We start from the raw sequence: 27,848 nt of genomic DNA, 5'->3' as shown, positions 1-27,848 counted from the left end.
TTGGCGCTGCGGGGCCGTGGCGGAGCTGGGCACCCACCTCTCGCTTCCCCTCGCCGCCCCCTGGCTGCGGCCTCCTCGCCTCCCCGCTTCTCCCCTCCCCTGGCCTCTTTTCTTTTAAGTCCCTCGTCCCCCCAGCTGCCCGTGGCTCTCCTTGTGCGGCTCCTTGTGTATTTATTTTGGTTACTGCTTTCACTGCCCGGGAAGTGCTGGGAAAGAAGAGGACCCGGCCGTGGGGCAGGGCAGTGGTGGGAGGGCGCGGAGGGCGCAGAAGCTGGTATTTATGTGGTTTATGAATGGAACTTAGGGCAGGATGGCCTGTGGCTCTGGGACAGGCTGCTTTCCTCCGAGTTGTTGGCGGTGGCGCCTTGCTCTTGGGGTGCTTGGCCCACAACTGGGGGCTCAGCGGTCTGTGGGGATGAGGCCTCAGACCCACCTCCTGCCGGCTCCTGGTGAGGACGGCCTCCGCCGCCTCCCCAGAGGGGCTGAGCAGGGGCTTCAGGGACCAACTTAATGATCTTGGTGAGGCTGTCCAAGAGCTGCCTCTATTCCCCTGCTGACCCTCCCCCACCCCCAGTGAGGGGTCTTGGTGGCCGCACCCTCCCCAGGGGGAGGGGAACCCTCCCTGGCCCGAGTCTGTGTTTCCCTGGGGTCTCCTCTCTCTTCCTCCCCTCCCGCATTGCTCTGATGGAGGTGGGGTGGGATCAGACTGCTCAAGGCTTCCTAGCTCAGCCTGAGTGGGGTGGGGGAGGAATAGGGCTCTGATATGGCTTCCCTGCCTGGATACCAGCCTGAACGGGGCTGGCCTTGGAGAGGGGTGGTTCTTGCCCCTCCTCCCCGTCTGTGGCCCCTGTGGGGTTGTTCTGTCCAGGCAGAGTGCAGCGTCGGAGCTGGCGCGTATCAGGAGGCTTAGCTGGATTTGAATTTGTATCCCAGCCTGGGTTCCAGCCTGGGAGACCGGCCCTGGTGGGCATCAGCCACCTTGCTGCTGTGCGGAGAGAGGGATGGAGCCCACTTGGAGCACAGAACAAGGGGAGAAGCTGAAGCTGGGGGGGGGCGGGGGTAGGGGGCAAGGGAGTAGGGGCTCAGCTTCTAGTATGGCTCCTCATTCCTGTGCGCCTGGGTCTAGCCGGTCCCCGGGGGCCACCTGGGCCAACTGTGCAGGGCAGAGCTTACCAGAAAGGCAAGCCCCTTGAGGCAGCCACTTGGCCTCAGTATCGGACCTGTGCCAGGGGGAAACCTGGGAACCAGGTGGCCTACAGGTGGGCACAGGCAGAGGAGAGGCTGGGAGGCCTTCCCCCGGGGATTCAGCTTCCCCCTGCAGGTCTGATGTGAGGGGCTCAGTCACCCAGCCATTCTTGTCCCAGGGCCACCCTTCTTGTCTCAGCTCACAAAGGTGAGCTGGGAGGGGCTGAGAGAGATGGGGAGCAGACCCTTCTACCCTCCAGGGCCTTCCTCTGGCAGAGCTGTGGCGGAGTGGGAGTGTTTCTGGTTCTGAGGTGGTGATCAAAGACCATGAGAAGTAGGGAAGGAGGGCTCTTGCGCGCAGTGGCTCCCTGGGGCTGTGCGCGCTTGTGTGTGTGTGTGTGTATGTGTGTGTGTGTGTGTGTATCTGTATGTGTAACCAGGCAACCGGGGTATTCAGGCCCCTGGGCCTTCTGCCCCGACCCCCAGGCTGCACGGAGCCCAAGCTGGCAGGGCACGTCTGGGTCGCTGCCTTCACTCACTCCTCCATCCACTCATGCTCGGCTCTTCGGATGGTCATTCACTCGTTCAGCAGAGCTGTGCTAACAACGTTGCCAGGATGGGAGGGAAGATTCTGAGTAAAATATACAGTCCCTGTCTTAAAGGAGCTCCCCAGCGGAGAACTGAGGCTGCTGTTGAGGTGGACAGGCCAGGGGTGGAGCCAGGGCCACAGGTACAGGGGCAGAGATGCCTCCTGAAGTCCCAGATAGGAGCCATTAATGGCCTGGTTCTGAGTGGCTTCTTGGCTTGGGGACAGACTAGGCCCACCAGGCCTGGGGCCCTCCCTGCCCAGGACCTGGTGCCTGCATGGCAGAGTGGGGTGTGGAGGCGCTGCGGCCCCCTTGCTTCCTCCGCTCTGGCACCCCTCAAGCTCCCTACGGTTTGCCAGTGAGCGGGTGAACAGGAGATTCCTTGGGAATGGGCTCTGCCAGGCTTCTGGAGTGCTCGCTGACAGAGTAGGCTGGGAGCGAGCCTGGGAAGGAAGAATCAGCTGCCTGAGCAGGTGGCTAGGCCACCCCCCCCACCAGGGGTTTGACAAGCCAGTTTGCCCCCCAGCGCTGGAGCATGGTCGTTTCCTGGCACCCCGGTTCCTTGCCTATCAGGAAGAGTGCAGGAAGCTGCAGAGAATTTAGGTGCTTTTAAGCACAGGGTCACCGGCAGTGGTTGGACAGGAGGGAACCTTGCCTGGGAAGGCACTGTGCTCTGGGGTAACCCCAGGTTCTTGGCTCTGCCCCTTTACTTCTAAGATGCCTCTGGTTTCCCAACTGGAACAGGGAACTAATCCTGGCCCCTTACACTCCAGGGCGTCAGAGAATGGAGAGGGTGGCCAGGGATGAGAGGGGCAGGTACAGTCTGCATCCAGAGCCCTCCGCCGGCTCTGAGAACAAGGGCTGGGGTGATGTGCAGGCTGCGAGCCTGGGCAAGGGACTGATCCCTGTCGCTAGGACACTCCCTCCGTTGTGGCTGGCACAGCTGAGTCCTGGGCAGAACGTTTATGCAGTGGGCTCCAAGTATCAGCTCTGGGCCTAGCCAGCCTTTTGAAAATACGGGCCCCACCATTTATCAGCTGCGACAACTTCTTGGTGCCTCAGTTTCCCTATCTGTAAAGTGCAGTTGATAAACCAACCTCAGGAGTGACCCTGAGGTTAGCTGTGCAGAGTGCTCAGTACAAATGGGAAGCGCTCACTAAATGCTGTTTATATCCAGCTTAGAGCAGAGCACAGCACGTGGTGATTCACAGCAGTCTGTGGAACAGCCTTTCAGAGTCAGCGAAGACATGCCTGCTTTCTCAGTTTGGGGAGGGGGTGTCGAGGGTGCGTCTTCTGGGCTCCGCTGTCCCCAGGTAGTCTCCTGGGCTGGGTCTGGGGGAAGGCTGTGTAGCACCGCCCCCTGCGGTAGGCAAGGGTAACTTCAGGGCCTTGTTGGGTGGGAGTGGTCCCGAGAGGCCTCACGCCCCCGCCATCTCGCCCCACAGATCTACCGGCGGTGCTGGCTGGTGTTCCGGAAGTCTTCCAGCAAGGGGCCCCAGCGGCTGGAGAAGTATCCGGATGAGAAGTCAGTGTGCCTCCGAGGCTGCCCCAAGGTTAGGGAGCCTGGGCCCTAGCTCCCCTAGTCTATAAGCAGTGAGGATTTGCCGAGTCCCGAGGTCTGAGAGCCCCCTCCTGGGGGGTGACACAAGTGGGGGGGGGATGCAGAGGGAGGGGCTCCAGCTGGCTCAGTCCCTTGTGGGTGCTGTCCCAGGTGACCGAGATCAGCAACGTCAAGTGTGTCACGCGGCTCCCCAAGGAGACCAAGAGGCAGGCAGTGGCCATCATATTCACCGACGACTCGGCACGTACCTTCACCTGCGACTCAGGTGAGGAGCTGGGGCTGCAGGCTTCCGTCCAGCCTCCCCCGGGGCCACTTATGGTCCAGTCGGGAGGAGTCAAAGCAGGACCAGTCCTGGCTGGCTATGATGTGTAGGGGTGAAGGCAGGGGGGCCTTTGAGGGAGCAGGTCCCCAGGGTGAGGTGGGACAGGCAGGCAGGATCCACTGGCCTTGCCCTCCCTGCCTTGCATGGCGGGATCCTTCAGGCTGAGGCAGATAGGGTGGGTTGTGGGGGGCCCTGGGCTGGCATGAGGTACCACTTTCTCTAGAGCTGGAGGCGGAGGAATGGTACAAGACGCTGTCTGTGGAGTGTCTGGGTTCACGACTCAATGACATCAGTCTGGGAGAGCCAGACCTCCTGGCCCCAGGAGTGCAGTGTGAGCAGACAGGTGAGGCCTGACGCTGTCAAGGGGCTGGGAGGAGAGGGGAGGGGGAGGAGAGTCCTCCCCTGGAAGGGCTCTGGGCCGCTCCTTCTCTCCCACCCCAGACCGCTTCAACGTCTTCCTGTTGCCCTGTCCCAACCTGGACGTGTATGGCGAGTGCAAGCTGCAGATCACCCACGAGAACATCTACCTCTGGGACATACACAACCCCCGCGTGAAGCTCGTCTCGTGGCCCCTCTGCTCGCTGCGTCGCTACGGCCGGGATGCCACACGCTTTACCTTCGAGGCTGGCCGGTAGGACCCTCTCGCCTCCCTACCCTGACCCACTGTGGTCATGTTGTTGGCTGCCACTGTCAGGCACGGTGCTGGGAGCTTTAGTTATCTGTCAGCATAGAAACCAGAAGGGAATGGAAGAGTCCCATTTTACAGATGAGGACCTCGAGGCTCACGCCAGGCAGGCCAAGTGCAGCTGCTGACCAAAGCCAGGCTGCTTAGGTTCACATCAGAGCGGGCGCTGGTGCTCCGAGCTCCGTCTGTGGACCGAGGCTTCGTTTCTTCACTGTCAAATAGGGGATCATAAAAGTACCCGCCCTCGTAGAATTATGGTGAGGACTGGGTAACCTATAGCTTGAACTCCGGAGCCAGCGGGCCTGGACTTACATTCTGTGTGATCCTCTGTGTAAGCCGGCTTCCATTACTGAGCACCTGTGCGCCTGTTTCCTCATCTGCAAAATGGTTTGAGAAAACTCCGAACAGAGGAAGCTGTAGCGGTGCGCAGACCAGAGGGGCGGGAGAGAAGACCGAGTGGGCAGGGTCATGTAAAGCGTTGAGCACGCCTGGTACACGGAAACGGCCAGGCACGTCTGGGCTGCACACACAGCCCCGTCTGTTCCCCGGGGACCCCGGGTGCAGCCAGCGTGTGACACCAGAGCACCCGACCAAACACGTATGGTGCGGTCCCCACCACCGTGCCCTCTGTGCCTCTCGTGTCCCTAGGATGTGCGATGCTGGGGAAGGGCTCTACACCTTCCAGACCCAGGAAGGGGAACAGATTTACCAGCGGGTCCACAGTGCCACCCTGGCCATCGCTGAGCAACACAAGCGTGTCCTGCTGGAGATGGAGAAGAACGTGCGGGTGAGGCTCTGGGCATCGGCCAGGCCGGGCTACTGGGAAGGCCAGGGGGTGGGCGGGCTGAGCGCCTGAGTACGCCAGTGGTCTCTAGCTGGGCGGGCAGGGTGTTGGGCTGACGGCTGGGAGGAAGCCACGGCCCCGAGCTAACCGGAGGGACCCCTCCCCTGCGCCCCACAGCTGCTGAACAAGGGCACGGAACATTACTCGTACCCCTGCACGCCCACCACCATGCTGCCCCGCAGCGCTTACTGGCACCACATCACGGGCTCCCAGAATATTGCCGAGGCCTCCAGCTACGCCGGTGAGTCCCCGCAGTGCCCTGCTCCCCTGCCACGAGGCCCTGTGGAGGACAAGGCCTTCTGGGCGGGGGTCCTCTGACCTGCACCTGTGGCCTGAGCCTGCCTCTATGTCCACAGGTGAGGGGTACGGGGCTGCCCAGGCCAGCTCAGAAACAGACCTCCTCAACCAATTCATCCTGCTAACGCCAAAGCCCAGCCAGGGGGACAGCAGCGAGGCCAAGACCCCAGCCCAGTGACAGGGCTGCTGCCCAGCAAGGACCACAGGGTGGCCTATTGCAGGGCCGCCTGCAGCGTACTGTGCACAGCCTCGGGGGGCTGCTGGCCCAGAGCCTGGGGAAACGGCGCGAGCTGTCCTTTCCCTGCCCCCGAGCGTGAGGCTGGACCAAGGCACAGGGCTGGCCACGCCACCAGAGCATGTGTGAGGGGCTGGAGCCACTGCGGGACTATATACTGTTAATGATCTTAATATATATGGCTTATGACATATTCTATATTAATGAGATTTCCCCCCCTCCCTCCCTGACACCACATACACATTTTTTAATCCCATGACCAGGTCCCAGTCAAGGCTGTTTTTGAACATGAGGGCAGCTGTTCCCTGTCCTCTGTGGGACAGCCCTCCTGCTGCCCGGACCTGCTGGCGCTGCCGGGGCTGGAGGTAGCAGACAGAGCTCGAGGCTGGCGCTGGGACGGCTGGCTCTCCCCGCAGCCCAGGGGCTAGGACAGCAGGTGGTTTCTCCTTTCCTCTGGGCCTCGAGCGGCACAGGAAGCGTCTGAGCTTCCACCGTGCCCCTTGGCAGCCTTGCACTTGGGAGTTTCAAGCAAAGGTGACATCTGGTTGACACCTCAGGTGAAAATCTGGTTTTAAAATATAATTTTTGCCCAGGCTCCTTCCTGCTTAGTAGGCTAAGATACCCCAGGGGCAGGGGTGCTGGCTCCCTCAGCCAGGCGGAGGGCGGCCCACGCCGAGCTCCTACATTGCCCCAGGGCCAGCCGGGCAGGTGGCTGGCTGCAGCAGGACTGCTGTGGGGGGTACCCCCGCTGCCCCCTCACTGACCGAGGGTAGGTGATGGCCCAGCAGAGGGAGCCCCTCTGCCCAGTGTGGCCACCCTCTGGCCAGCCAAAAGCACTCAGAAACCGAGCCCTCCCCATTTCCCTCTCCCCACATGGTGCTGAGGCTCCCTGCTGAAATGCCATTAAAAGCAGTTGATTTTCTAGCGCTGGTGTTTACTGACTACCTTGCAGAAGGGCTATCTTTCTACTCCCGTCAAGTCTTTGGTTGCGTGTGTGGGTTTTTTGCTTTTTAATACTTTAGGGTTCTGATTTGTGCGAACAGACCTTGTTGTAAATAACCACTAATCAAGTTGTGGCAGGAGGATCCGGGGAGGGGGCCACAGCCAGCTCGGCTCCAAACCCGACCCTGGGAATGACCACCCAGAGGAATAAACTAGACTGAAGAAGGGAGCCTGGGGCCAAAGGCCTTGGAGAGGGAGGCAGGGCTGCGCTGGCTCAAGTTAGTGGCACGATGACGCATGAAGGAGATTATGTTGTGCTCTTTATTGCCAAAAATAAAAACTTTTAAAAAGACAACAACTGTTAATAAATATCCCTTCCTTTCTATAGCAGGTCTCCGGTTTTCTCCTGGCTTCTCCTACCAGACTGCCTAATTAACTGCTCCGGGCATGATTCTCCCTCTTGAGGGCTAAGGGGTCAAGGCCAGACCTTCATTAAGGCCCTTGCTCCACAGTCCCTAAACTTAATATCAGGCCACTGGCAGTGAAGTTCGAAATATGGGGTTTATCATCTGGGGTGGGGGGCAGCCAGAATCTAACACTATTTTCTAAGGGTTCAGTGAAGTGCCAGTAGGCTGGCTCTAGGCCGGAGCCAGAAGGGCAACCTGAATGAGGGTTCTAGTACTCAAACACCAGAAGGCCAAGGTGTAATCGTGAAAACCAACTTCTGGCCAAAAATTACCAGAAGAGTCGTCCAACTGTGCAGTTCTCAGCAGAAGACCCTGCCCAGGCACATCAGGAAATGGGCTGGAAGGGTGGTTCTGGGGGTGCTACTGGCAATTAGGGGGTAGGACCAGGGATGCTAAATGTCTAGTAAAAAACTGTCCTGCCTCAGATACCAGTGGCACCCCGGCCATCTGTCTTCAATGGAGCAAGGCTGGGAGGGGAAGACACTTCCCCTGAGCTACCTGCCTAGGGGTACTGAGGCTTGCCAAGAAGCCTGGGCAACAGCTGTCCAGACCCCAGAAGCTAAGAGAGTCTCTGGAGAGACCGGAGAGCCAGCTGCTGGCCTCGACCCCCCCCCCCCCCCCCCGCCGCCCCTTTTCTTGCTGTTACAGGTAAGCTGCCCTTAGTTTATGGTTAGGACATCACTCTGGATCTCGTGGCTTAACTGGGTCTGTAAATCACTCAGCTTCTTCTTTAATCCAGAGAGGGCTGAGAGGACAATTGTTTCAGGACGCAGAGAGCCACAGGACTCCACGTTGTAGTAAAACCTAAGAGGAAGAGTCGGTGAGAGCCCTCCATGAGGCAGGATGGCTAGGCCGAGCTTCAGCCCTGGATCATGCTCTCTCCCTACCTCTCACTAACAGCGGTCCTACTGCACATTATAGGACTTCAAGAAGGCCACAGCCCCCTCAAAAGCTTGATGTTCACCATCAGAAGACTTTCTAGCTCTGGGCTGGTCCCCTTCTCTGGGAGGTTGAATGTCAGAGTAGGAGCACAGCGGCTAACTGGAGGGCTCCTCTGTCCCCCAAAGACTAGAGGGAGGATAATCTGCCCTGGGATGTATGGGCTCCACGGTTCTCCATCCTTCCTCAGCTCACGGGCACTGGGACGTGAGGGAAGGGTCTCCCCAACTCAGGGCCTGCACCAAAACCCTATGTTCTTCCACGCTTCACCTTCAGGTGCCAGACGAGGGTCTTACCTCTCTGGCTTGCCGTTGGGGTCATAGGGAGCCTGGGACTCATCTTCATCCAGCTCGGAGTACTCACTCTTCGGCCTGAAGACAAATACACGGAGCACAGGCAGCTACTGCTGCTGTCCAGTGAGCCTGCCCCCACCCCGCTCCCTTGGAGCCATGTCCACACAACCCAGCCTACAGGCCTGCCTTTACTCCAGACAAGAACATACCATTCCTCGGGCTTGGGATACACTGTGTGCCTCAGGGCATTGTCAGGATCATATTCAAAAGCCACCCCTGCAGTAGGGTTCCACTTGGCATGCTCCTTGCCAAAGCCCTTTTTGGCATAGGCTCGAAGTCTTAGCTCCTGGCCTTTCCTCAGCTTGACAATGAGGATGTCTGCAGGGAGAGGCAGAAGTCAGTCAAGGGCCAGGAGAGACCCAGTCCCCTGAATTTTGACCTGGAATGCCACTGGAAGACCACACAATCTGGACAAACAGCTCAAAGGTCAGCTGACAAGGAGACCAGGCAGCATGAGAGGCTGTGTCGGATCTCCACCTCCGTGCTGGCCTGCGAGACGACAGTTTGGGTAGACATCCACACATGCCCTCCAGCCCCTTACCGTCCTGCTCCACGTAGTCATTGGGGTCATTATCTCGGTTCCGGGAGGTCACCTGTAGGGAGCCCAAACAGGGGAATGTATTAGCTGCTCGTCTCCCCAGTCACCTCTTCCAGCAACTACGTTCCAGCACCTGCCAAACCAGAGACAGGATGCCTGGGATGAGGGGGAAGAGACGCCTACTGGGACCCCACCTGTGCTGCAGCTGGACTCTGACCCCCACCTCGAGGCACAGGGTCAGCCTTCTCAGCCAAAATGTACCATGGCCTTTAAAAAGGTCCTTGGGTGACAAAGGACGGGCACACAGCACCAACAGTGCTCCTGTCCACCCTGGCTAGTGTCCAGAATTATGAGCACTTTTTAGGCACCAGACTGAGAGGAGGGCAGAGGATAACACAAGGAAAATCCGCATCTTATAACAAACCACCCGAGTCTGGCCCACTTTGAGCTAAAAGGAGGACGACGAAGGTCCTGGGTAAGGACAACGTGGTGAGATACTGACTGGAATGACCCGGGGGCTGTTGGAGATGAGGTCTCGAGACGTGACGTGACGAGTTTGGTCTTCATTGCACCGCACATCAAGGGTGAACTCCACCGAGCACTCGGGGCAGAACTCCTCACACGTGCAGTCCTGAGGGAGGAAGAGAAGCAGGAATGAGTCCAGGGAGAGGTGGCGGCTCCTGAGCTCCCTGGTTCTCAGACCTGTTCCTTCCACTTCTCCATCTGTAACATGGCCGGCCACGGGCTCTAGGTGCGGGGGGGCCGTGTCCATCCGGTACCCCGTTCTCACAGGCTGCTCAGTGCAGGCACTTCCTAGTGTAGATACACTCCATACCCACTGGCACCCACGTTCTCCTCCCACCTCCGCCAGCTGCCCAGCCACACCGCTGGGAGATGCAGTGCTGACATCGCATCCTGGCCCTCGGGCTGTTCTGCTGCAGAGAACCAAGGCGTCGAGTAAGAGAATGATGCTTTCGTGCTTTATAGGGCAGCTTCCCCTGAACTAAATGGACAAGCTCGGTAAGGTCACCATCATTTAAAATAAAATGATCCAGGGCACAACACAAAAAAGTACCTTTCAAGTCCTAGACTACTAACCTTTTCTTAAAAACTAATAAAATATTTCCACTATGGAAAATTTCATACATTCACAAGAGGACAGCAAGTATAAGGGTGGCTACCATGTAACCATCACTCAGCTTAAATAATTATCAATAATTCTTTAAGCAACTGATGCTGGAGACAACCCATTCCTCTGGTAGGGACCATCTGCTACAGCGTAACTTCAGGCAAGAAGAGTTACTGGAATGTAACCAAGCAAACTGTTTTCCCCCTCACACTAGCAGGAAAATCGAACTTCTGATGTTTTTGAGATGATGAGGAAGAACGAGAGGCCACACCTGGATAGTCTGCAGTCATATACTGGTAAGGCAGGAAGGCAACCTTTCTGCTTTAACAGAAATAAAATATGGAAGGGGGCGCCTGGCTGGCTCAGTCCATGGAGCATGCGACTCTTGAATTCAGGGTTTAAGTTCGAGCTCCACACTGGGTGTAAAAATAACTTAAATGTTTTTCCACCCCTCCCCCCCTTTTTTTTATCAAGCTAATGGACATCAAAAGAAAGCTGGAGTGACAATCCTTATATCACACAAATTAGATTTTAAACCAAAGACTGTAATAAGAGATGAGAAAGGACACTATATCATAAAGGGTCTATTCAACAACATCTAACAATTGTAAATATTTATGCCCCAACATGGGAGCAGCCAATTACATAAGCCAATTAATAACAAAATCAAAGAAACACATTGACAATAATAGTAGGGGACTTTAACACCCCCCCTCACTGAAATCGTCAGATCATTTAAGCAAAAGATCAACAAGGACATAAGGGGTTTAAATGACACACTGAACCAGATGGACTTCACAGATATATTCAGAACATTCCATCCTAAAGCCACAGAATACACATTCTTCCCTAGTGCACATGGAACATTCTCCAGAATAGATCACATCCTGGGTCACAAATCAGGTCTCAACCGGTACCAAAAGATTGGAATCATTCCCTGCATATTTTCGGACCATAATGCTTTGGAACTCGAACTCTTATCACATGAGGAAAGTAGGAAAGAACTCAAATACATGGAGGCTAAAGAGCATCCTACTGAAGAATGGGTCAACCAGGAAATTAAAGAATTAGAAAAAATTCAAGGAAACAAATGAAAATGAAAACACAACTGTTCAAAATCTTTGGGATGCAGCAAAGGCGGTCCTAAGAGGGAAGTACATAGCAATCCGAGCCTTTCTCAAGAAACCAGAAAGGTCTCAAATACACAATCTAACCCTACACCTGAAGGAGCAGGAGAGAGAACCGCAAATAAACCCTAAACCCAGGAGGAGAAGAGGAATCATAAAGATCAGAGCAGGAATCAATGAAATAGAAACCAAAAGAACAGACCAATGAAACTCGGAGCTGGTTCTTTGAATAAACCCCTGGTCAGACTCTTCAAAAAGAAAAGAGAAAGGACTCAAAATCATGAATGAAAAAGGAGAGATCACAACAAACACCGAAGAAATACAATTATAAGAACATATTATGAGCAACTATATGCCAACAAATTAGACAATCTGGAAGAAATGGATGCTTTCCTAGAGAGTTCCTAGAACTACCAAAACTGCATTAGGAAGAAATACAAAACCTGAACAGACCCATAACCAGCAAGGAAATTGAAACGGTAATCAAAAAAATCCCAACAAACAAGAGCCCAGGCCAGATGGCTTCCCAGAGGAAATCTACCAAACACTTAAACAAGAATACCTATTCTGAAACTGTTCCCAAAAAAACAGAAATGGAAGGAAAACTTCCAAACTCATTTTATGAGGCCAGCATTACCTTGATCCCAAAACCAAAGACCCCACCAAAAACGAGAATTACAGACCAATATCCCTGATGAACATGGATGCAAAAATTCTCACCAAAATACTAGCCAATGGGATCCAACAGTACATTAAAAGGATTATTCCCCACGACCAAGTGGGATTTATTCCTGGGCTGCAAGGCTGGTTCAACATCCGCAAATCAATGTGATACACTACATTAATAAAAGAACGGACAAGAACCATGATATTCTCCATAGATGCAGAAAAAGCATCAAAGTATAGCATCCTTTCTTGATTAAAACTCTTTACACTGTAGGGACAGAGGATACATACCTCAATACCATAAAAGCCATCTATGAAAAACCCACAGCGAGTCTCATTCACAATGGGGAAAACTGAGAGCTTTTCCCTCAAGGTCAGGAACACAGCAAGGATATCCACTATCACCACTGCTGTTCAACATAGTACTAGAAGTCCTCACCTCAGCAATCAGACAACAAAAAGAAAAGGAACCCGAATTGGCAAAGAAGTCTCAAACGCTCACTCTCTGCAGATGATAAGATACTTTATGTGAAAAACACAAGACTCCGCCCCCAAACTGCCAGAACTCATACAGGAATTCAGTAAAATGGCAGGATATAAAATCAATGCACAGAATCAGTTGCATTTCTATACACCACCAAGACAGAAGAGAAATTAAGACGTCGATCCCATTTACAGTTGCACCCAAAACCGTAAGATACCTAGGAATAAATCTAAACACAGAGGCAAAGAATCTGTACTCAGAAAACTACAGAATACTCATGAAAGAAATTGAAGAAGACACAAAGAAATGGAAAAATGTTCCATGCCCGTGTATTGGAAGAATAAATACTGTTAAAATGTCTATGCTACCTAGAGCAATCTACACATTCAATGCAATCCCTATCAAAACACCATCAACTTTTTTCACAGAAATGAAACAAATAAACCTAAAACTTGTATGGAACCAGAAAAGACCCCGAATAGCCTGAGGAATGTTGAAAAAGAAAACCAAAGCTGGTGGCATCACAATTCTGGACTTCAAGCTCTAATACAAAGCTATAATCATCAAGATGGTATGGTACTGGCACAAAAACAGACACACAGATCAATGGAAAAGAATACAGAACCCAGAAATGGACTCTCAACTCTATGGCCAACTAATCTTCGACAAAGCAGGACAGAATATCCAATGGAAAAAAGTCTGTTCAACAAATGGTGTTGGGAAAATTGGACAGCCACATGCAGAAGAATGAAACTGGACAATTTCCTTACACCATACCCCAAAATAGACTCAAAATGTATGAAAGACCTAACTGTGAGAAAGGAACCCATCAAAATCCTTGAGAACACAGGCAGCAACCTCTTCGACCTCAGCCGCAGCAACTTCTTCCTAGACACATCGCCAAAGGCAAGGGAAGCAAGAGCAAAAATGAACTACTGGGACTTCATCAAGATAAAAAGCTTTTGCACAGCAAAGGAAACAGTCAACAAAGCCAAAAGACAACCAACAAAATGGGAGAAGATATTTGCAAATGACATACCAGATAAAGGGCTAGTATCCAGAATCTATACAAAATTTATCAAACGCAACACCCAAGGAACAAATAATCCAATCAAGAAATGGGCAGAAGACGTGAACAGACATTTCTGCGAAGACGACATCCAAATGGCCAACAGACACATGAAAAAGTGCTCACATCACTTGGCATCAGGGAAATACAAATCAAAACCACAGTGAGATACCACCTCACATCTGTCAGAACAGCTAAAATTAACAAGTCAGGAAATGACAGATGCTGGCGAGGATGTAGAGAAAGGAGAACCTTCCTACGCTGTTGGTGGGGAGGTAGGCTGGTGCAGCCACTCTGGAAAACAGTATGGAGGTTCCTCAAAAAGTTGAAAATAGAGCTACCCTACGACCCAGCAACTGCACTACTGGGTATTTACCCCAAAGTTACAAATGTAGTGATCCGAAGGGGCACCTGCACCCCCAATGTTTAGAGCAGCAACATCCACAATAGCCAAATTATGGAAAGAGCCCAGAGGTCCACCAACAGATGAATGGATAAAGAAGACGTGGTGTGTGTGTGTGTACACACACACACACACACACACACACACGTACACACAATGGAATGTTATGCAGTCATCAAAAATGAAATCTTGCNATTTACCCCAAAGATACAAATGTAGTGATCCGAAGGGGCACCTGCACCCCCAATGTTTAGAGCAGCAACATCCACAATAGCCAAATTATGGAAAGAGCCCAGAGGTCCACCAACAGATGAATGGATAAAGAAGACGTGGTGTGTGTGTGTGTACACACACACACACACACACGTACACACAATGGAATGTTATGCAGTCATCAAAAATGAAATCTTGCCATTTGCAACAACATGGATGGAACTTAGAGGGTATTATGCTAAGCGAAATAAGTCAATCAGAGAAAGACAATTACCATATGATCTCACTGATATGTGGAATTTGAGAAATAAGGCAGGGGATCATAGGGGAAGAGAGGAAAAAAAAAAAATCAAACAAGACGAAACCAGAGAGGGAGACAAGCCATAAGAGACTCTTAATCTCAGGAAACAAACAGAGTTGCTGGAGTGGAAAGGGGTGGGAGGGATGGGGTGGCTTAGTAAAGGACATTGGGGAGGTATGTGTTGTGGGGAGCGCTGTGTATTATGTAAGACTTATGAATCACAGACCTGGACCCCTGAAACAAATAATACGTTGTATGTTAATAAAAAACAACCAACCCCCCCCAAAACTATTAATATAAAATGGAAAAATCGAAATGTCAATGGAAAATAAAAATACGAAAAGGTACACGACCTCAAAAATATATATATAATGAAACGAAAAGAATCTGAGATTTAAGAGACTAAAGAGGTATAACCACCAAATGCATACATGAATCTTGGGTGAATGACTGACCCCCAAGCAAAAGGCAAGAAAGGCCCTGTGGGGGACAACTAGGAAAATCTGGGTAAGAACTGTGCACAAATAAGACAAGTGAACGCTAATAGTCAAGGCATGACAGTGTGGTGATGTGGGAAAACATCCTTATTCTCAGGACAAGCGTGCTGAAGTAGCTAGGGGAGAAGTGTCATGGTATCTGCAACTATTTTTTCAATTGGTTCAGCAAAAATAACATGGATAGGAAAAATAAAGCTAATGTAGCAAAATATTAACAACTGGCAACTAAAGGTGAAAAACAAATAGCTGTTTATTATTTGAGGTTTTTAACTTCTCTGTAGATTTTGAGAAAAAGCCAAAAAAAAAAAAAAAAAGGGTAGGGGGATCCATACCATCTTTGTTCAGTAAATACTAGAAAAAATTTAATGGCTGGAACTTCTAGGTTCTGGGGCACACATATCTATCCAAGACACTGCCAAACTGCTCTTCAACTGGCTGTACGACTATCCCCACTAATATCTGTGACTTTTTTTTTTTTTTTAATAAAAGATCTATTTATTTGAGAGAGAGAGACAGACAGTGACAGAGATAGCAAGCAGGGAGGAAAGGGAGAAGCAAGCTCCCGGCTGAGCAGGGAGCCTGACGCCGGGACTCAATCCCAGGACCGTGGGATCATGACCGGAGCCGAAGGCAGATGCTTAACCAACTGAGCCACCCAGGCGCCCCTGATGTTTCATTTCTTACAAACAAACATCTGGAGATGTGAAGCAAATATTGTGAAATGTTAGAATATGACAAGTTGTTTGTTGGGAGTGAAAGTACTAGTCAGATGAGCTCCACACTTCTGTATGCTTAAACACCTCTTTAAAAAATATAGATTCATAACACATATCAAATTAGCTACCATAAAAATGACATGCCCTTGGGGATATTAGAGGATGGGCTGATCCAGGATCACCCAAAGCCACCAAGAGGGAAGAATCTCAAGCTGTGACCTAACGCAGCCCTGGGGAAAGGAAGCAGGGAGCCTAATCCCCCACCTCGCCCCCCACCCCAAGTCCAAGGCCTATTAACTTATCATCAGAGAACAAACATGACCCTAGAGAAGGGGCCATGTTCAACGAGCATCACCTACGAGGAGAGGCACAGACGCCAGCCTTCCAGTCCCTCAGGTGCTGCTGTAGGGGACAGTTCTCACTCCCTTTCTTTGTTCTCATTCTCATGCCCCCAATTCTCTGCTGACTCCCTTTAGCCTCCCAGGCTCCTTCACTGGGAAAACACACCCTGGAAAGCAGTCTGAACAGATCAGAGTCTGAAAAGGCACAGCCCCCACCATTCAGTATAAATGGGTTTTCTGGTGTATACCCCATCTTCAGTGGCTGGCTGCAGAGACTCCCCAAAGCCCCTGGAGCCTCATCAATCTAAGGCCTGTCAGAACTGAGGACCCATGTCTGCTTGGGCCCTAGGCAACAGCTCTATGCTGTCTTTGTAACAGCTGGAAGTAAGAGGTCGGGAAAACGCCTCTGAGAACTGAACTCCCCTGCCCCCCGCCCCCCTTCCACCCAATCACATAGCATACCCGGGAGTACTGCAGCTTGTCCACAATGTCGTCACTAGTGAGGGGAATTAGTCCTGGAAGAAACAAAGAAGCACTTTAAAGAAGTCCAAATGGCCAAGCCGGAAGGAGAACCTAGATATCCCCTTGGGACTGAGGAGGCTTCCTTCTCTGACACCAGCCACAGCCCCCTCCCTTTCACCTTCCAAAACCCAGCACTCACCAAGTCTGTGAGCAATGAACTCATCATGAAGGACTGAGGAATTGGCATCAATTTGAACCCAGTCAATGGCTACAAAATAAAGAAAGCAGACACGCAGTTCAGCCACCAAATTCACTTAAAGACTTACAGCAGTGGCTCGCAAGATTTACACCTGATGCTTACTAAATCGCAACAGCCTGCGCCAGGGGGCCAGAGGCTGATGCCACAGCTCAAGTGCACACCAGGGATCCGCATTTTAACAAGAACCACATGCAACCCCCGCCCCCAGGCCGCAGCTTCCCTACTCAGGCAGATTTAATGCGACGGGAGGGGGGTCCCTGTCCCACACAAAATACTGACTTAGAGAATACCCATGGGAGTGGGAACATGTTTCTTTGAACTGAATATTTCTGTGAGAAGCATTTACATCTGCTATTCATGTCAACACCAAATCCAAGAACACAAACTACTCAGGCACTTAAAAGTTAGGGAAAATCTCAAAGACAGACTTATGGTCCATATCTCATTTTATGATGCAATGACCAGATTACCCAATTTAACACTTTATTATCACTCAATCAACTAATGTTTAGAAAATTCCTTTAATGGGCACGGTATACGAGTATCAAACCCAATTCTTACCAGCAATGAGCTAAAAGAAGGGTAAGAACTGTATGGTCACACACACTTGATTTAACACATATTCATTCATAAACATCTGCATTCAGATCATAAATCGAAGGGCCAACCACCAAACACAGGGCATGGACTCTAGGAACGAAGTCAGAAGAGGACCAGTTAGGACCCAACCTGCTTTGTCCTATGTTTTCCATTGTTTCCCCAACCCAAGCCAAAGAAGGATCATGAGCCAAGCGTTTCTGACTCTGCCTCCTTACTCCCAACCCCGCCCCCTAATCCCGCATGCCCTGACCCTCTCCTGTGCAGGTTAAAATCCTCTGAGCCTCCTATAAACCAACCTTTGCTTGACCTCCAGGATATACATACCAACACTCCCTCCCTACAAGTTCCTCCCTCACAAAACTCTGTCCAGACTAAAGACACTTGTCATATATATATATTTTTTTTTTTTTTGAGAGAGAGAGAGAGAATGAGTGCGGGAGGGGCAGAGGAAAATTCCATGCTAAGCGCAGAGCCTGATGCCGGGCTTGATCTCACAACCCTAAGATCATGACCTGAGCCAAAAATCAAGAGTCAGACGCTTAACCAACTGCACCACTCAGGCGCCCCTATACTCGTCATATTTTGCTCTGTACTGTATTTATATATAACTCGTCTCTACTTCACAGCTTTGAAAAATCCTCAGGGTGGAATCTTCAAATATCTTAACTTTTGCATTCCCAATGTGGCCTGGAATGTAGCAGTTTTTTGGTTTTTTTTTTTAAAGATTTTATTTATTTATTTGACACAGAGAGAGGCAGCCAGCAGAGAGGGAACACAAGCAGGGGGAGTGGGAGAGGAAGAAGCAGGCTCCCAGTGGAGGAGCCTGATGCGGGGCTCAATCCCAGGACCCCGGGATCACGCCCTGAGCTGAAGGCAGACGCTTAATGACTGAGCCACCCAGGTGCCCCTGTAGCAGGTATTATTATTTGCAGAACTGAATTTGTGGGGAAAGTGGCATTTAGACTTGTAATGTCAGGGCTGCCTCATAAAGTACAACTCCCTCGGGCGCCTGGGTGGCTCAGTCGTTAAAGCGTCTGCCTTCGTCTCAGGTCATGGTCCTGGGGTCGAGCCCTGCATCAGGCTCCCTGCTCTTTGGGGAACCTGCTTCTCCCTCTCCCTCTGCCTGCCACTCCCCGTGTGTGTGCTGTCAAACAAACAAAAACTTAAAAAAAAAAAAAAGAGTACGACTTCCTTACTTTACTCATGATGAAACTGAGACCCAGAGACAAGGAGTGATTGGAGAGGGGGAGGACCAGCACTCCAAGCTCTGAGCTGAAAAAGTGACTGGAGATGGTAGTGTGGAAACTACAATGCTCTCATTTACCAATCACTTGGCCTGCTTATTTCCTTAGCAGTGCAGCAGCTACGAATTACACTTCCTTTTGCAACCCAAACTTTGAAATGACACTAAGAAAATATCTGTAATATATTTATAAATGTAAAAAATGCCTGGAGCAGAGCGGCTGGAACCAGAGCATATCCTCCTTCCTCTAAACTCCAACAACTACTTACTGATCCACACCTATCCTGCAGTACTGTTATCTGCGCATTCGCCTTCGCCCTGCAACCTCACTGGGTGCTCCATGAGGGTAAGAACCCTGCACTATGCAGCTCAGCATTCCGGTTCCTAGCACAATGCCTGGCACTTACATGTTCCCTTGAGTGCTGCTAAAGGAAAGGATTCATAAAAAGACACCTACTGGTACCGAACACAAGGCATTTAATAGAAATTCCCTCAATTAATTCTGGCCATCACTCTGTAAGTACTATTAATGTCCCAATGTTACAGAGAAAACCGCAGCACACAGCTGAAAAACGTGCCCAACTTTCACAGGACAGTAAGGGAAAACAGTATTCAAATCCAAATAGGCAGACTCCCAAACCTATGCTCCTCACCGACGCATTTGTAAGAGCGGACCCTAGCGGCCCTGGGCCAAGGCTACAGCACTGCTGACTTCTCAAAGCCACCCCCAGGACCCCCCACCCCGGCCTAACCAAGCGCTAAGAGGAGGAGCCCCAAGGAGTGAGGAGGGGGCTGGCCACGACAGGCGGGTTTCACTTACCTATTATGGGTACCTCGGCGATGAAGACCCTCCGTATAGAGTTGGCCACCCTGAGGGATGAAAACCAAGCGGCGTGACGGCGCCGCAGCCTCGACGCCGACGCCCCGCGCCCCCGATTCCCGAAGCGGAAGCCCCGCCACGGGGGCCCAGCTCTGAAAAGACGCGACCCCCGCCAGCCCCTGGCGCCAACCCCCCGCGTTCCACAGCCGACACCCTCCTCCCTCAGGGGCCTTACGCCAGGTCCGTGTTCTCAATGATGAACTTGACATTCTCGTCGGTGAGCTCCGTGATCCGCACGGTGGGCTGGTTAGCATACGGCATCGTGCCCCACGGCCCGCCAACTCCCGGGGTTCAGCTCCGCTGCGCCACCGCCGCCGTCGCCGCCGGAAGTGGGTCAGCGCGGCCCGCGCCGCTTCCGCAGACACGCGCGCACAGCGCCACCTGCCGCCCGGAGGCCGCCGCCGCTCGGGGCCCCGTTTTACACCCCCACCTGCTTGAAGTGCACCGGCTTCAACCATCTGGGGAGGCGGGAACTGGCAAAACCTGTGCACGCCCTCGACTCAACAACACTTGTAGGAATTCATACTGCGAAAATGGCTGCAGTTGTAAGCAAAGTTACACGTTCGGGGGTGTTCTCTGCAGCACCGTTTGTAACAGCAAAAGATAACAGAACTAATTGTCTATCGACAGACACCAGATTGAATATACGAAACAGAATACTACGATGGCTCTAAGAAAATGAAGTAAACGTGCACATTTATGGAAGAACGTAAGTATACTTCAGCCAATTCTGACTCATGCTCTCCTGAAACTGCAGGAAGATACAATGCTTTTTATTTCAACGCATCATCTTCAGCCTGTGTGGTTGTAGCAGGTGGGTAGGGGCTCTTCATCTCTGCAAGTCTGGCAGTGTGCCCCTCATAGGGTGGATACTCAATAGAGATTACCAAAGCCCCCCCCCCCCCCAGCCCACAGAAAGGTCTGAATGGGAAGCTGCTGGTAACAGAGAAGAGGCTCTAAAATAGAATTTAGCAAGAGCTACATTTACAGAGCGGAAGAGTAAGAGAGGAGATAAAGAGTTTGCCTTAGCTCAGGTCGACCCTCTTCCTGAGACAGAGAGAAAGGGCACTGAGGGGGCCTGTGCTTCACAGCCCGTGTCATCTCAGGAAATTAAGGATTAAGGTTGTCTGTTGAGTGTGAGAGGGATGCTATGAAGGAGGGAATGGAATGAAATCTGGAATAGCTAGTGTAGGGTACTTGACAGGGAGTCATGATACAAAGAATTAAAGAGGTGCAGAAAGGGGTGGGTGGAAGGCCAAAAGATTGGAAACACCTATTAGCTGATGACTTTCCCCCAGCAATACACCATCAACTTAGGTCGGACATGGCAACGCAGAAGACAGATGCTCTGGACTGAACTGTGTTCCTCTCAAATGTTGAAGCCTAATGCCCAGTGTGGTGTTTGGAGATGGAGTCTCTGGGAGGTGGAAGAGTGCCTTATAAGAACAGGAGGAGATACTGGAGCTCTCCCTCTCTCTGCCCTGTTAGAACATAGAGAAAAGGTGGCAAGACAGAAAGACTTCACCAGGAACTGACCGGCACCTTGATCTTGGACTTCCCAGCCTCCAGACCTGTGAGAAACAAATGTTAAGTCCCCGTCTGTGGCATTTTGTTATAGTAGCTCGAGGAGACTAAAACAGAGTTAACAAAGGGAGCCCAGCCAGCGTAGACAGAGACAATTATTAATGCTAAAGAACAGATCACTGGAATGATTAGTGATAGAAAATAGCACCCAAGCGAGCCAATGGTGCAGGGAAGGCCACTGTCACCCACACTTCCAGAAAGGAAGCATGGGCCCAGGGAGGCAGAGCTGCTGTGACCACCCACTAGCAGTAGGCCCCAAAAGGACCAGAGCCCAGGTCTCCTGGTTGCCAGGCTCAAGCCCTCCCCGCATCACTGCTGTCTCCCTCTGGGATCCTGGATACCTGCTATAGCCCAGATAGAAACTAACTGCCAACACGAAACTGCTTCAAACGTATTTATTACTATTTTTACTCTAAAGTTCACTAATAACCCTGCTACGCATGCTGGTATAATGCGACAACAGGCCTGAGTTCCCGCCTCTGGACAGGCTGAACACCGCTGTCCAGGGACACCGGTCTTAGGTGAGGCAGCTTTCTGAGGGGATCCCAGGTGCAGCATCTCAGGACGCCAGAGAGGGGAAGGGTGCAAGGAACACCTGTGCGCACAAGACCGGGCCGTGCTGGGGGTGGACGGCCACCTTTCATGGCTCCACACCCTGACTGATTTGGGAGCCCCAGAGAACACTCTAGGAAGGTTAAGACATGATCAAGGTATCCGTGAGACCATGACAGGGAAGTGCTGGGTTTCTGTGGCTCGAAGGCTTGGATGAGAGCTTCATTTTTCAATCACACAGCTGCAATGCAGAAAGGCATCAGGAGGCCTGGCCTGGTATTTGGAACCGAAGAGGTGGCCCGATTGTAGGCTACAGCTGTATCGAGTGCCCTGTGGTTTCCAGGTGGCTGTAGTAGTGACTAAGGAGTCCTTCAGTGTTTTCTCATTAACACCCTGTTCCATGGATGGCACTTCGTATTTTTCAAAGCCCTTTCAATGTATCTGCAGCTTTTCTTCTGGGCGCTCTAGCTCACACCCAGTCCTACTCACCGGCGCTGGTTTAGACCTGTCAAGTTCTTGAGCTGATACAGGGAAGAAAAGGGAATGATGAGGCCTTGCCCTGTCCCTAGAACTCCAATGGGAAAGACTGGGATTTTCAAGGTGGCAGGCACGGCTAAGACCCACAGATCTGACATGCCAGGGGCCCAGAAGTCAGCCATGTTTTTTAATGGCAGCAAAAAAAAAAGAGGTAGGGAATTCGGGATCAGAGACTGGGGCTGAACCACTGTCAGTCTTATTAGCAGCTTTCTGGTTTAAGGCTTTTGGGATCCTTGACGTATGTTGTAAGAATCACATGGCAGGAGTGGACCGGGAGGAGGGCAGGTATGAGCGGGGCAGTACTCACCGTCACTGCAGCACCCATGAGTCCCTGCACCAGTGCCTCTCCAGTAGACTTTACCTAGAAGGAGTCAGGGTCAGGTTCTCTTAAGCCCCCAACACAAGCTCAAAGGTGAAAACAGGCAGGACAAATCGGCAGGGGGGGGGCCCTCATGAGGACCCTAGGGACTGGAGGAAGAGCCTATGGACACGACCACAAATGGGCCACATGTGGCTTTTAGGGAAGGGCTGGTATGAGGAAGAGCCAGCCAGACTCCCTGGGCAGGTCCTCAGGACTGTCCTCTGAGGCCAAAGGGGAACAAGAGAACAGACGGTTGACTAGCTGTGGCCTGAGCAAGGTGGTGTGCCTAATGAGGTGGCTTCCTGAAGGGGTAGCCCCAACTACCTGCTTGGCAGTGTGGCCCATGTTCATTGCATCATTAATCCGGTTTTCCAGGAAGCGCCAAGTGTCCTCATAGTCTGGGGAGGAGTCCTGCATCATCACCAGCTCTGTCGTGTTGTAGATGCCAGCCAGCACAGCTCGGCGTGTATACCAGTTAAACTGCAAAGAAACCCACCCAGGAAGGTAGACTGGGAGAAGTCTGGGGTGGTTCCTACCCAAACCCACAGGCACACACAGGCTCCCTCCTGATCTCTTTCCCCCAAAGATACATTTGTCCCCCCTGGATAACATTACTGTTCTCAAACTTGGCTGGGCATCAAAATTACCTGGGAGGTTAAAATGCAAGATCCTGGACCCAACCTCTTAGAGCTTAGAGTCAGGGGGTCTGAAAAAGTGCAAGGAATCTGGATGTCTGATAAGCATCCCAGATGATTTCACCACATCCAGTCCATTTTGAAACTGCTGGTGAAAAGACTAAGTCTTAGGCCACCTAAATTCCGGAGAGGCTCTATGGTCAGCCAGTTATGAGCATGCTGTGGTGTGTTCATTAGTCACGTGAGGGCGGAGACAGAACCATGGACAGATCAGAACACCTGGGACCAGCTGCCGGTTCCGGTCCCTCGGCCACTCGGGGTGGCCCAGCAAACGGCTCTTCGGAGCACGAGCTCAGCTGCTTTGTGTTTTATTCCTTTAATTTCTCAGCTTTCTAATTTCACCTTCTCACCAACTCTGTTAGTGGTTGTACTCCCACACGGGGGAAGCTTATTAAAGTCCTTTGTTAGAACTGGGGCAGGGGAATCTCTTTGCCTTCCCAGCCTGGATTCCACAAAGCACCATCACAAATTAATTTCTTTTATGAAGGTATACTTTTTATTTTTTAATTTCCTACCAGAAATAATGATAGCATTAACAAGTCAGATTCTTTCCTGGTGCCTGTTTAAAGGCTTATTGATCTCTTAGCAAAGCAGGCCAAAGCAGGCTAGGGGGAGGGAGGTCCTTTTCAAAGCAACGGGGTGTTTTTTTGTTTTTTGTTTTTTTGAATTAGGCTCCATGCCCAGCATGGAGCTCAAACTCATGACCCTGAGATCAAGACCCAAGGTGAAATCAAGAGTCGGACACGTAATTGAGCCATCCAGGCACCCCCCTTTTTTAAAAATCAGTCTCATGAAAAACACACGCTGAGAAAGCCCACTGCAGAATCTGAATCTTAGGAGACCGGGGGAAAATGCTTATAAAATGGTAGCCCAGTCACCACTAGAGGTCAGAGGGAACAACTGCCTATTTGTGCTAGACCGCTGGCCCTTGAGTGCAGACCTGGCTCCCACTGTGGCTTGTTGAGGGACCTTCCCCACCCCTAGCCTCTCCTTCCCAAGACAAGAATGGCACTGCAGGCTCCCTGAAGGGATCTGTGATCAAAGAACTTTCACAAACTTCCCCAAGAAACGCTTAACCCAAGCTCTTCCTGGTACCCTGTGGGTTTGCAGAACGCACTCACGTCAGTGGACTGGTCCCCAGCATAGTGCCACATGTCATCCACCATACTGGTGATCAGGCTGAGGCTGGATGGGATGTTGTGAGGGAGCATGAGGATGCTGAGGGCCTGAGGAGAGAAGGGCAGAGAAATAGGTACCGCACACAGGAATAAAAGCGCGCGGGCAGACGGCACCTCAGCCCTCCGTGGTGGTGTGTAAGAGGGCCTGCTCAGCTCTCCTGCTGATGCCCGCTATTGCCCCCTTGCTGGTGTGAGCTCCTGGCAGCTAACAATGCTGGCTACAGCTGATGGGAGCCAGGGGCAGATCCTACCCTCAGCTGGCCCATTCAGCTTCTCCATCCCCAGCATGTGGACTTGGGAAGACTGGCAGCCAGAGGGTCTAGCCTGGTCTAACAGTACTGAGAGCAAGGACGGGGAAGGGCACCCTGTTCTGTAACACGGAGGAAGAGGCAGAGATGGGAGAAGGGTCGGGGGTGGTTTCTCAGTCCAAATCCCAGGCCATTCCCAGGGCCCAGCAGCATTCCTGTCTTCAATGCCCCACCATAGCCTCACAATAAATTCCTCCCTGGTGTTTTGCTTAATTCAAGTTGGTTTCTGGTACCTGAAACCAAAAATCCTTCAACTCACACAAGCAGTGGCACCACCCAGAGCTGCTTCCTTAACAGACACACCCCTGAGAGGACAAGGTCTTGTCACCTTACAAACTCAAAAATCCACTGGCTGTGGCCTGTGGGAGCTGGTCAGAGGCCCTGGATTGGCTGGAAAGTTTTCTTACTGAAGGAGCCCAGGAGAAAACGTGCTGAATCGGAAGGCAGCTGGGGCCCAATACATGCACTTCCACTGCTTTAACTGCAAGGTGGACTGAGTCAAGGCCAGAGGTCTGAAGAGCAAGTGTGGCAGGCACAGGCAGGGACGGGACTTTGCTCGCTGTACTCCCCGCACACGCAGCCTGGGGTGAGACGCACCGCAGGTGTTCCAGTGCCCGTCCACTGACTGACTGACACTACACGCTCAGTGGTATCCCAGTGCATGGGGTCACGGGACCATCTCGGCTGTCCTCTCATGCCTGATGCGCTTGGACTCCATTTTCTTAACTAAGAGAATGACCCACATGATGACATGCTTGGAAACCAGAAAAAAGAAGCTTCCGAAAAGGGGATAAAAAGCCTTTGGAATGAATACTCCAATTCTCAAGCACCACATGGACAACTGGCAGACATCCCACTCTCTGACATCCAGAACACCTTAGGCCTGTTAATGGCAATAGCCAAAAAACGCCTCTCATTTTCTAGTCTCCGTGACGGATTCCTCCTCACTGAAGAGCGGGTGGCACACTCCAGCCACTGGGACCCAACATGGATGTGACCTAGTTCCCTGGGCCACTCATCTTTCTAGGAACTGAAACCCAGGTGGCTCTATCCTCCCTCTGGCACTCCCCAGGCTGCGCTCCCTAGCTCCACCGAGCGCACTGAGACTCCCTGGGCCTGTGGAGATTAACAAGCTAATTTCTGCAGAATGTGCAAGATCCTCTGAGGGCTAGGTGCTGAGAACTAAGACCATGAATACGTTGTTGCCCTGTGGCCTAGATATGGACTCTGTACCCGGGGCCAGTGCTCAATGTACGGGATCAGCATTCTCAGTCTGGTTTCCACTGCGTCCCTTAGGAACTGGTCTGTCTTCTTCTTCCTGGAAGAGGGAAAAGAAAACAGCGTGTCTCGGGTCAAAGGCATGGTCTCAGTGCTACACCGTTTACTCAGCTCTAGGGAAGGGGGTCCCACCAGCTCCTGCTGCTGGCCTGTCACAGATGCAGCTGTGTTCCAGGCCCATCCAAGCAGCAGGGCTGCTCCATGCTCCTCTCTTTCGGCTCTGCTTAGATTGGCTTCGTGGGGCAGTTGGTGGGGCCTGAGCCCCACCCCCCACCCCCGATCCTTAGCTGGCACCCTGAGCAATAATACCACAGGACTTACTCGGCCTGGCCCAGCTGCACCAGCTTCTGCTCCTCTTCCAGCACATGAGCGAGCCGAGCATTGCACTGGGTCACAAAATGCAGTATCAGCTCACTGCCGTCATTGTCAAACATGCTGGCTGCTGCACTGGACAGACCCAGAGACTACAAACGGAGAGAGGGAAAACAGGAGAGCGGTAGACAGATGTAGTGGCCCTGCGCTGCCTGTTCCTCACTACTGCCTCTTTTTCTAGTAACAGCAGACTGATTCTTAATGGGCTAACCCTACTCTTCATGCCTGGTCCCTGTGGTTTGGGTGAAGCTGACCAGCAGTCCCTCCATACTCCATCAAGCCCCCCGGTGTACTGTACAGCATGAGGTCCAGGCTGGGATAAGTGGAGTTCACAGTGACTCCAGTGGCATGGCTCAGGGACGTGCCCAGGACCCAGTCCAGAACCTGAGAGGCCACCTCTGGGCTTCTGCTAGTGCTGATGGGAAAGAAGTGCTCTCTTCCCACGGGGCTGCTGAACCGTTTTTAGTCCTGCCTGGGAAGCCCGTGCTGACAGTGAAGCTCACAGAGAGGAAAGCAAAGCAGACAGGATGGAGAGACGATTCCCAGCCGCACAATCTAAGCACACCATGCCAGAGCTACTTCCAGACTTTTCTATTACGAAATGAGCCCAAACACTCCCTTTCCTGCCTGAGACAGTTAAAATTGAGTTCTGACACTTGCAACCTAGAGCCCTAATACAAAAAAAGGGGCTGGGAAGAGCACTCAGCTCTTCCTCGCCAATTCACCTAACCTAAATTTCCTGGAAATTAGGCTTCTCAGTTGTTATAAAAAACAAAAACCAAAAAACGTTTTCTTTAATGAGTTGTTAAGGAGTTCACAAAGCCATGAAGATCCTCTGCCCCCCTTGCTGTACAGCAGTCACTGAGCACCTACTAGAGACAGAACCCTGACAGCACCAGGGACGGAGGGCAGAGAATAAAAAAAACGATTCACTCTGATCCCCAGTGTTGCGAGTGGAGACAGTGCCTGTGTTTACATGGCCTTTCCAGAAGGCCATTTGGCAGGCTTCACACCAGACGCACAGCGGCATCGGTACTAACGGGGCCCGTGTGCTGTGTCAGGCACTCCGCCAAGCACACGACACACACCATCTCACCGCGGCCTCGCAGCAGCTCCAGCTGCTGGGTGTCATCCTCACCCCACTCTACAGACAAGGCAACTGAGGCTCAGAGCTCTTCACCACCAGGCTATGCTGCTTCTACCATGTGTGCGACAAGACCCTCAAAAATACACACGCTTGGGCACCTGGCTGGTTCAGGGGGTAGAGCGTGCCACTCTTGAGCTTGGGGGTGTAGATTCAAGCCCCACGCTGGGTGGAGGGATTAAATAAACAAATATTTAAATACATATATACACACATGCTCTCTGGAGGTAGTGAGTTACTGTCTCAGCCCCAAGGCCACCCTCAGCTTCCTGACGCAGGGGCTGGAGGTCCACCAGCCATACTCCCAGCTCCATGGAGGGAGGTTGTGTGTGTGGGGGCGGAGGCAGGGACTTGGCCCTTCCCGTCGCCTTCCCCGTCTGCTAGTGGCTCCTGTGGGCATCTCCCCAGCCACACTTCTTCACCACCTGCTTCACCACGGCCACGGCACTTCCTCCAGTGGCTGCGGCAGAGCCGGGCTGCCCCTCTGGCGGCCC

General features: G+C 52.1%; 3 protein-coding genes across 3 annotated transcripts in view; 1 reads left to right on the top strand and 2 right to left on the bottom strand.

The window, feature by feature from the left end:
* The window catches only part of DOK4 (docking protein 4), a 7,475-nt gene extending 462 nt beyond the window's left edge, over positions 1-7,013 (top strand). The window contains exons 2-8 of the mRNA XM_034639580.1: positions 3,218-3,325; positions 3,484-3,598; positions 3,879-3,998; positions 4,097-4,286; positions 4,989-5,127; positions 5,302-5,425; positions 5,541-7,013. Coding sequence (XP_034495471.1) covers positions 3,218-3,325; positions 3,484-3,598; positions 3,879-3,998; positions 4,097-4,286; positions 4,989-5,127; positions 5,302-5,425; positions 5,541-5,659 — 915 coding nt within the window. The 3' untranslated portion in view covers positions 5,660-7,013. The remainder of the gene's footprint in view (positions 1-3,217; positions 3,326-3,483; positions 3,599-3,878; positions 3,999-4,096; positions 4,287-4,988; positions 5,128-5,301; positions 5,426-5,540) is intronic.
* On the bottom strand, positions 6,962-19,686 carry POLR2C (RNA polymerase II subunit C). Its single transcript, XM_002912266.4, has 9 exons — positions 19,521-19,686; positions 19,286-19,335; positions 16,563-16,631; positions 16,364-16,416; positions 9,458-9,586; positions 8,959-9,010; positions 8,567-8,735; positions 8,361-8,435; positions 6,962-7,929 (listed from the first exon to the last, which is right to left on the bottom strand). Exons 1-9 carry the CDS (start codon positions 19,604-19,606, stop codon positions 7,785-7,787), a joined length of 828 nt encoding a protein of 275 aa, XP_002912312.1. The 5' UTR covers positions 19,607-19,686; the 3' UTR covers positions 6,962-7,784.
* A 1,624-nt stretch (positions 19,687-21,310) lies between these two features.
* The window catches only part of COQ9 (coenzyme Q9), a 12,736-nt gene continuing 6,198 nt past the window's right edge, over positions 21,311-27,848 (bottom strand). The window contains exons 4-9 of the mRNA XM_002912265.4: positions 26,160-26,302; positions 25,794-25,878; positions 24,196-24,300; positions 22,704-22,859; positions 22,326-22,379; positions 21,311-22,002 (exon numbers count right to left, since the gene is read on the bottom strand). Of these exons, the coding sequence (XP_002912311.1) occupies positions 21,967-22,002; positions 22,326-22,379; positions 22,704-22,859; positions 24,196-24,300; positions 25,794-25,878; positions 26,160-26,302 (579 nt within the window). The 3' untranslated portion in view covers positions 21,311-21,966. The remainder of the gene's footprint in view (positions 22,003-22,325; positions 22,380-22,703; positions 22,860-24,195; positions 24,301-25,793; positions 25,879-26,159; positions 26,303-27,848) is intronic.

This window comes from Ailuropoda melanoleuca, chromosome 12, assembly GCF_002007445.2.
Source record: "Ailuropoda melanoleuca isolate Jingjing chromosome 12, ASM200744v2, whole genome shotgun sequence".
NCBI classification, from domain to species: Eukaryota; Metazoa; Chordata; class Mammalia; order Carnivora; family Ursidae; genus Ailuropoda; species Ailuropoda melanoleuca.
Note: the sequence above shows the minus strand (reverse complement) of the source record. Positions and strands in the feature narration are given on the sequence as shown.

Bases quoted from the DNA above. Each gene is read 5' to 3' on its own strand.
- POLR2C (XM_002912266.4), bottom strand. From the start codon at position 19,606: ATGCCGTATGCTAACCAGCCCACCGTGCGGATCACGGAGCTCACCGAC. The intron at 19,336-19,520 runs GTAAGGCCCCTG...TTCATCCCTCAG, and splicing joins ATTGAGAACACGGACCTGGC to GGTGGCCAACTCTATACGGA. The intron at 16,632-19,285 runs GTAAGTGAAACC...TTTATTTTGTAG, and splicing joins CGCCGAGGTACCCATAATAG to CCATTGACTGGGTTCAAATT.